Source organism: Heloderma suspectum, chromosome 6 (genome assembly GCF_057233095.1).
Source record: "Heloderma suspectum isolate Gila_16-S chromosome 6, 16-S_ref, whole genome shotgun sequence".
NCBI lineage: Eukaryota > Metazoa > Chordata > Lepidosauria > Squamata > Helodermatidae > Heloderma > Heloderma suspectum.
In genome coordinates, this window is record NC_139463.1 from 79516819 (window position 1) to 79526519 (window position 9701).

The 9701-nt window shown below is 43.4% G+C and overlaps 1 protein-coding gene across 1 annotated transcript; it reads left to right on the plus strand.

The window, feature by feature from the left end:
• Window positions 1-6443: 6443 nt before the first annotated feature.
• On the plus strand, window positions 6444-7433 carry LOC146341352 (olfactory receptor 10A7-like). Its single transcript, XM_084807390.1, has one exon. The coding sequence runs from the start codon at window positions 6444-6446 to the stop codon at window positions 7431-7433; it is 990 nt and encodes a 329-aa protein (XP_084663516.1).
• Window positions 7434-9701: the final 2268 nt, after the last annotated feature.

A 9701-nucleotide genomic window follows, 5' to 3' on the forward strand; every position in this document is an offset into this window, starting at 1 on the left:
AGTCGCAGTTCGTATGAGGAGCTCTGAATTTTTCAGAGACATTTGTAACTACCACGATTATATAGATGCTTTCACACTTATATGGTACAACTGAAATCAACGGGCCACACCCCCAATTCAAGTCAACCAGACAAGCTCTAACAAATCCATTTGGCCTTATCTCCTTACAATACAAGACTCACATACACTGGCAACACAATCCTATCTATGCCTACTCTGAAACAGTGGGGCTTACTCCTAGGAAAGCTTGCATAAAGCTTGAGTCTCCTTTCTGCATGAATTGTCCCAGGCCCTTAAACCAGGACGGGTGGTGGGAAGAGGCTCTCCTAAGTCCCCCAGGGGTTCCTAACAAGCAGCTTCTTTCCCTAGCTCCACCCCCTCCACTATGGAGAGGAAAGCTCTTCTCTCCACTAAGCAGCTGGTTGATCAGCAGATCTTTTTCCTGCTTAGCACTGAAAAATAGCTTACTTTCTCAGTGCTTATCAGGGAAAACTACTTAACTTCAATTGGCAGTAAGACCTAGTGCTGTGCCAAACATTTCTACCACTTTTTTGGGGGGACCATTCTCATTCAATTGGATAGAAAAGAAATTGCTTTCAACAGGAAATTCCAAGGAGGAGAAATTTCAGAGAAATTCTCATGGGTTGGGTTTGGGGTTCATGTGCTTATCTTACTTTTGAGGTGGCTAAGGAGTCTGCATGAGTGCCCTGTCTGTCATTGTAAAGTGATCTCTGTGGCAGATCTCTGTTGCCTCCTTGGCTTCCCACACTTCAATTAAAGCCATCCTGAGGAAGACATCCTGTGGCGATTCCTCCCAAGGGGCTTTTTCAGGTCAGAAATTGCAGGTGGACTGGGAGGCTGAAGAGCAATGGAAAGATGCATAATAGAGAGAGAAAACACATACAGCACCCTCAGCCACCTCACAGTGATTAAGTAAGAACAAAAATAGCAGCAAAGGAAATTCAAAATTCTGCTCAGATGAGTGGAAGCCTCACCACAGTTGATGTGGTTGCCAGCTACAGAAGCAGTGCAATAAACCAAAAACCCTGAGGAAAAAAGAAAGAACCCGTGCTACAACTCCTGTCAACAATGAGCCCTACCTGTGAGAAATTGTTAGAAAATTTCTCCTCTCCTAGGAGAAATTTGATGAAATTGTCCCCCCAATTTCTCTGTCCACAAACAGGCTGGAGAATTTTGAGAGGCCATTTGTGCACAACTCTAGTAAGAACCTTTCCAAATGGGGTAGAAGGGGTGGGGTTATGCCAGGAAAGGAACAGAGTGATTCAGCCCTGCTTCCTTCTGAGTAGTCATGTACAGGCTTGCCCTTCTTACTTCTGAGCAGACATTATACTTAATTATCATTTGAAATGCTGTTTGAAAGTGCTACTGCATGATTCAGTCCTGTTTTCTTCTGAGCTTTCTCCTGTAGAGGCTTCTCCTGCTTAATTATTAATAGACATGTGGAGACTTGGCCTGTTGACTTGTGAATAGACATGATGCTTATTCTTTCTTGTGAGTAGACATGCAGAAGCCTTGTCCTGTTTATTTCTGAGTATGCTTAGAATTGGTAAGAATCACATTTGGCCCCATCTCCTTCGTCTTTGACCCCATCCACAGATGGAATGTGGCCCTGAGACCTTTATCAGATTAGAATTCATTCTTTAGGCTGACAAAGGCTTCCCACCCCTGCCCTAAACTATTTAGTATACATGCACCATTAAATGTACTACTAAAGTACTAAACACAGTATTTGGTCAAAGTATGATGACTGCACAGAATTTAATTGTGATTTTCAATATAATGATGAACAAGTCTGTTCAGCCATGTTACAGTAGAGCAGTTAGTCTACCTCTAAGTTTCAAATAAAGCATAAATAGGGGTGCCGGAGAATTCCGCCACAGACTCCAGTGAGGCTGGATTCTTTAGAACTCCCCCCCCCCCAGAGTCTAAGGTGGAATGGACTGCTCCCCCTGCCACCCCATGCAGTCTCTGCAGACCGGATCCTACCTGCCTCTGGCAGGTCCAGATCCAGCCACCGCAGTCTTCTGCTCCGGTGTGCAGCCGCAAATGGGGTCCTGCATAGGGGACGCCATTTGCGTCCCCGCTTTAGCCGTGATAGGCTACGTAAATATTTACATAGCCTATCACGGCAAAGAGCAGGGATGCAAATGGCGTCTGCTATGCCATTTGCGTCCCCCGTGTAACCATGATAGGCTACGTAAATACTTACATAGCCTATCACGGCAAAGAACAGGGATGCAAATGGCATCCGCTACGCCATTTGCTTCCCTGCTCTTTGCCATGATAGGCTATATAAGTATTTATGCAGGACGCCATTTGCGGCCGCAGCAGCCCGGCAGCGGATGGAGGTCTGGCTGCGGATGGGCCAGGCCGGCAGATCTGCGGAGTTGCTGCCGAGTGACACCGGCCGGGGAGGATTCCGGGGGGGAGGAACGGATTGCCTCCCCCCCCCCCGGTGGATGCAGGTGAGTGGGGTTTTGTACACCGCTAAGCATAAGCCTCCACCCAGGATAACTTACAGTTAACAATGTACTTCATGAATTAGGTAAAGATTAACCCAATTATTTGTTCACCAAATCAATGATTAATATAATTTCCCATGCTCCACATCCAACCCACCTGCAACATATTATGTATGTAAGAAATATATACTCTGTATTTCTGTTTATGCTATCTATCTGGTATAAATGGAACGCCATGCTACTGGAGATCAGGTGGGTGCTTACAATAAGTAGGGCCTTTTCTAGATAGATATGGATATATGTATCCTCAAGGCAGCCTACAGAAAGTTCATAACTATACATTTGCAATAATGAAACAGATTAGAACAAGAATAAAACAGCCATTAAAACAGACATAAAAGCCATTGCTGTTAATTAAAAGCTTGGGGAAACTGGATGCTTTTAGCCTAGTGCCTAATTAATGCTAAAAGTGGCACTAGATGACCGTTCCTACAGAAATAGTTCCAAAGCTGGAGTTCCACCACAGAAAAGGCCCTCCTTCTAGTTACCACCCACCTGATCTCCTGTAGCATGATAACTTGGTGAAAGACTTAAGCAAACAATTTAAAACTGGCAGCTTTGTATGGGAGAAGTCAGTCATTCAGATATGCTCCTCCCTGACCACTTAAGGGCGCAATCCTATTCATGTTTAGACAGAAAGAAGTCCTACAACTCCCAGCATTCCTCACCCAGACATTCTGTCTGGGAAATGCTGGGAATTGTTGGACTTTTATCTGTCTAAACATGCATAGGATCTTTAAATCATGCTGGAATTTTGCCCACCCCACAACCAATACTGGTGAAATGAGTGTGAAACTGATAATTTCACACTGAAATACAATCTGAACTAATTTCTCACCCATCCCTAAATCTGATCAAAGTGTTGAATGACTGTGTGGCTGCTAAGGATGGGCATAGCCTATGCTGAAAAGCATTAGGAAAAGAACTGAAAATGGTTACCAGCTATTGGGGCTATTTTTACCCTCCTGGACTTAGTGGCCTTTGGCTGGATGGTCTTTATTTTATTTTTTGCCTACACCACACTGGCTTTGGAGAGGTTCTGGTAGTAGGGTGGCAGGTAGTTAGGGATTCTGTGTTCAGGCTGGTTTGGGGTGGTGCTGATAGTTAGGGGGTAGGTACAGTGCAAGATTTTGTGTGTAGGTGCTGGGTGTTGCCTTGGGAGTACCCTGAGTCATCCTCTTGGGTGAAGGAAGGTTTCCCCATACCTGCTTCTCCAGGGTTACATCATTATACGGGATGGGGACAGGATCTTCATTTGGGGTGCACCTGGGTCACCAAAGGAAGCCATAGGGCCTATATGGAGGTACATCAGGTGGGCCCCCCTCAGCACTTTGTAGGCTGGGAATGGGCAGAGTTAGAAGTGTGGCCAGCCATTGCCTGTGAGCCAGGATAGCTCACCTGGTGGGCTGATGTGGAAGGATCATTTCTTCAATTTCAGCCTGGGAGGACTGACACAGAGAAGTCGGGGTTAGTTCCATAGGCAGTGAAATGTTCTGATATGCAGATCACCCTTTCACAAAATTAATAAAAGGCTAGGTTTCAGTGGGCAACAACAACTGCCTCTTCTCTCTTATTTGCTTTGAAGGGATGCAAACAGTTACAATGCTGGGGACTTTTTAGGTTAGGGGGGGAAGTAAGAAGGACATGATACAGGTGTACACAATTATGCACAATGTGGATAAAGTGGATAGGGAGAAGTTTTATTTCCTGCCCCCCCTCACACAATATTGGAACCCTGAGACATCCAATGAGGCTAAATGGTGGGAGATTCGGGACAGATAACAGGAATACTCCACACAGTTAGCAAAGCTGCAGTGTTGCTACCAACATGGGTGGTTTTAAAAGAGAATAAGACTAATTCATGATGGGAAAGGCTATCTGTGGCTACTAGTCATGATAGCTATAAGAAGAAGATGATGAAGATGACGAAGACGGAGATGATGACAGAGAAGAAGACAATGACAAATTATTATTATTATTATTATCATTATTATTATTATTATTGTTTAACATGTTGTGTAAAGTACTTTTCATGTTCATGCAAGCTCCAACATGCCAGGAAATTACAGCTGTAAAGGCCACACCATTAAGAGGCTCATGATTTAGGCAATGCACACATAGTATGGCATCCTGTGCTGTGGTTAGTTCTAGCTTCAACACTACCTTAGAGATAGATGGATGCAAGTCAGAGAGCAGTGGACCTAATTCCCAGAATTGTCTGTTTACTGGAATAGTCACATGAAGTCTCTGCAAGTGAAGCTATCATGCAACTGAAGCTATCATTCAAGTACCCAACTGACAACCAACACTGCCCACAGGTAATGGTAGATTTAGGGACCTCATAATTCAAGTCTATCAAATCTAGGGCATTGCACAAAATGAATCCCTTATGTTAAATCAAAAAAAGGGCTCATCTGCTAAATCCTACCGAAACTACCTATCAGTAACCTTTCAGGTTGCAAGTAGAATTTTTTCCAATTCTACAAAGCATCCTATCAAGTGTAAATATTGGGGGCTTAACTAGAACCCTTATTCAAGCAAAGGATATGCTGTATCACACAGCTACCTCATTGGTTATTATAACTACTGTCATGTAAGTCCTGCATATTGAGGTCCACGTCACCACCAAAGTGATGGGGTAGATCGTCTCCCTTCCTCCTACATGCAAAATTTTATGTGTTCTCTTATTAATGGGCATTGGACCTTATGGCAGGATGGATCTACCCTGTCTTTATCTTGCAGGGTATTTCATAGCTGTGCTAGAAGATGTCGTGTGTGCACTATTATAAACCTATATAACATGCACTAAATAGATCCCTTCCTATATGTGTATTATGCTTGTATGGATTTTTGTTTGGATGTCTTGATTCAATCCAGAGGCTTTATTTCCCCACTTTGATACTTTAGTTAAAAAAGGTGATAGATCAAACTAACTTTATATATTAAAAATAACACTGTGTTCATTAAGCAAATGAACTTAACATCTGTTTAAATCAGGGCATTTAAAAAACCCTCTGAAAACCAAATACATAAAATCACACACACGCACGGACACACACACACACACACACTTATATATGCTGGTAACAATACACTAGGTGCCTGTTCTTTGTATATCTTTATCTCTAATGGCATATTCTCATTCTTCAGTATGGGTATTTTCAATTTAACCCAATCATAACTCTTCAGAATCTACAGGGAAAACTTCCATAGAGTTTTGTAAGAACGTAAGAGGAACCCTGTTGATTCAGACCAAAGACCTATGCAGTCCAGCATTTTGTTCCCACAGCAGCCTATCAGATACCTATGGGAAGCCCACAAACAGGAGAAAGGTGCAATAATATCCTCCCAGTTGTATTCACCAGTAACTGATATTCAGGAGAAGGCTGCTTCCTTTGATATACTGGAGCTAATATATAGCTACCATGATTAATCTCCACAAACCAAGTGAGATAATACTGTTTTATGTACAAAGGCGCACACTCCACATAGCAGGCACAGAAACATGCCCTCATCTCAGAGGTAAGCGTCCCTTTAGTTTTGAAGTGCTGAGTCACACTGTGGTGCTTGTCTCTTTCACAAGCATAACCATGTGGGAGAGAAAGTAGAGTAGAAGGATTTAGGAGTATTTCACCGGATTCCATGGACCATGTGATGCGAGCAAAAACTGTGCCAAAGACTTCAGCAAGTATTTATTTTTATTTATTATAAGTATTTCTATACCACCCTTCAATCATATTCTGAAGACACAAGTATTGGAAATCAGGAGGAAAAGTTGAAGGACATGGCAGTAGGGAAAGGGATGAGTGGGCTTTAAGGATAAAGTTATGAATAAACTGTAAAATGGATGGATGGTAATTTTGTTTTTCCAACTGTTTCTCTCTGTCTCTTTCTCTTTAGATGACTTTTATCAGGGACAACAAGCTAATAAATCACACCTTGAGACCCGAGTTCATTTTCCTTGGATTCTCTAACAATTCTGGAACTCAGGTTTTATTCTGTGTTGGGTTTATTACTATGTATACACTCACACTTTCGGGAAATGGCCTCATTATGACCCTCACCCTGGTTGATTCAGCCCTTCACACACCCATGTATTTCTTCTTGAGGAACTTGTCCTTTCTAGAGATTTGCTACACTTCAGTGACCCTCCCAAAGATGCTAGTCAATTTTCTGTCTGAGTCCAAGAGTATCTCCTTTGCTGGCTGTGCTGCACAGATGTATTTTCTTCTTTCACTTGGAACAGTTGAGTGCTATCTGTTGGCTGTCATGGCCTATGACCGTTACATGGCCATCTGCTCCCCACTCCATTATCCTATGATTATGAACCGAAAAGCTTGTGCTCAGATGGCAATTGCCTCTTGGCTCTGTGGAATTGTGATGCCCCTTGGCAATGTGATTTGGATCTTCACCTTGCCCTACTGTGGTCCAAACAAGATTAATCACTTCTTCTGTGATGTGCCACCAGTGATGAAGTTGGCTTGCACTGATACCACAAGGAATGAGCTGTCCATCCTTGCATTAAGCGTGCTAATAACGTTATCTCCATTCCTGCTGGTGCTGGTTTCCTATGTCCGTATCCTCTTCACTGTAGTGAGCATGCCATCAGCTGAAGGTAGGCATAAAGCCTTCTCCACTTGCACATCCCATCTCATAGTAGTCACCTTGTTCTACGGCTCTGCAAGTGCTATGTACCTGCATCCAAAATCCACCCACATAGAGGATATAGATAGGTTGGTTGCCCTATTTTATTCTATCATCACACCCATGCTGAACCCTATGATCTATAGTTTGAGGAACAAGGAAGTGAAAGATGCCCTAAGGAGGCTGAGGGGAAAGAACATGCTCCTTTGTGAGCTAGGCAAAAACATTTGTGGGAGAAGGATTTAGATTTAGAAAATAAATATCCCATGTGTCATTTTACTTGAGTTTCTCTGTATGAGAGATTATTAATGGTAATTTTCCAATTGTTAACAATAGAGGTTTCCAGACTTTTTATGCTAATGTCCAGTTTAGAGGGTGAAGCTATTGAAGTCGCTGTCTGCAAGACAGATATGGGGACACATCAACTCTTTCTCAAAGTCCTCTTGGTTCCACCTTCTTTTACTCCTGGTGCCTATGGTTGTTATTTGTCTTACTTTATGGAGCTCATTCCTCATTTGAATATGTTAGAAGGGAGAGCAGAGGCCTTGAAGTTACTCATCATCAACAGTTACCAACTAGAATGCTGACTGAGCAGGTAGGCACACCGGTCACCTGATCAGTCTTCCCACTCTGTTATTATGCATTGTATTTGCATTTCAATTGTACTAATTATTTCTAAATCTGAATCAATATGTATAAATGAGCATATGCAAATTTTATGCGAAACTATGGCATCCTCTCTGTCCTCTTTTTTGTGATGTGTAATTGGCTACCTACTACTATTCTTGTTTCCAGCACCACATATCTAGATGTATATACATTTAGGGCACAATCCTATGGCCACTAGTCAGCAGCTAGAAGGAAATAGGATAGGTCCGTTTCAGGGAACCAACTCCAGAGCCCATGCTCTGAGGTCAGTTCCCGAAGAACTGACCCTCACCCCCTTCTGTGCCACCTTGTAGGCAGCGTGGATTGGCCCCGTGCTCCACGTTCATAAGAGCAGTGTGGAGCGGCAAAAATGGGGCATTCCCAGGGGCAGGGCGGGGCAGGGAGGTCAGAAATGCCAGCATGACACATCCTATGTGTCGTTCTGGCTGCTGTTTCCCGCACTCCAAGGTCCTGCAGCTAGACAGCTGAAATCGGCTGTCTAGTTGTGAAAGCCAGGCGGGGGGAATGAGGAGAAGATCTGCTCCTCATCACTCCTCCCACCCCACACTGGATAGGCAGTTGCCCTTGGGCTTGGAGGTGACTGTCGATCCAGATAGAATTGCTCCCTTAGTGGCTGAACAGGGTCAAAGCCAGAACTGGTGGGCTTATGAAGCATTGCATCTAAGTCAGAATTACCCCTAAATACAGGGGGCTCTCAACCTGCACTCAGGACAGTTAATGTTGTCAACTGAAGAGTATGACAGGAACAATAGAGCTGTCAAACCATGACACAATATACTAAGGTGAGCTCACAGAGGACAGGAACCTCCCATGGAACACAATGGCAAAGGATCCCTTCATCTTGATCTTCATTATGAATACTGAGTTTGAAGGTGCAGCTTCATGAACCTTCTAATTTACTTGGGATTTAAACAAGGCAGGGCAGAATATATTCCACAAGGATATGTTGTGTGACTGGAAGAAAGGAGGACTTGCCTTAGTTTGCTTCTAACTCTTGTCAGTGGCCATTTTCCCCTTCACTGTGCCCTGAAAGTTCTGCTGAAGGGAAGCATGGTGTGGAAGAAAAACATGGCTGCCCACCCACACAAAAATATGGTGGCTGACATTTTTTTTTTAATTTTGAGGTGGTGGTGGCCATCTGAAGATGGCTATGTTGTTGGATTTTGTTTTGTTTTAAGATGAACCAGGGTAGACGTCTGTGTTTGGTACTGATAGGTCAATGGCATCCCAGGAGATGTCCAAGGATGGCTGTATGGTGGCACCAGACCTGCTTGAGGCAATGGTAGATTTATCTTCTCTCATCTATCAGCATCATTTTTTGTAGAAAGAGAGAAAGATCCTCCACACCTAACTTCTTTATACTTGAATGTGGCAGGCATGTAAATAAACAAATGACGCTGACCCTGCCATGTATATTTTGACATTCAGTGGGTTTAAAGAAGACTGCAGATTACCTGAAGGAGAGGAAGTGGGTAGGGGGAGAACTGATAGCCAGATGGAGTATAAACCAAGATCATACATTAGAGTTTATCATGGAGGGCAAGGCAGGATATAGCCAGGCTAGGCAAGCCAAGAAATAGGCAAGGAAGTAGGTGTGGAGGCAGGAAACAATCAAAGAGATGGTCTGGTAGCACTAATGTATAGCACAGTGATTTCACTCAAAAGGAGAACTGGTCAGGATGAGGGTGTTTTAGACCTTTGAATTATATATTGGAATGGAACTGACTACCTTTGTTCACTTGATTCCTTAGCACAAGAGGATTGTGTCCAGCAGTGACTGAAGCCATCCTGCAATGTTTGTAGTTTCCTGCAGGGTGTGGTTCAGCTTTCCTGGTTTGGGAAACA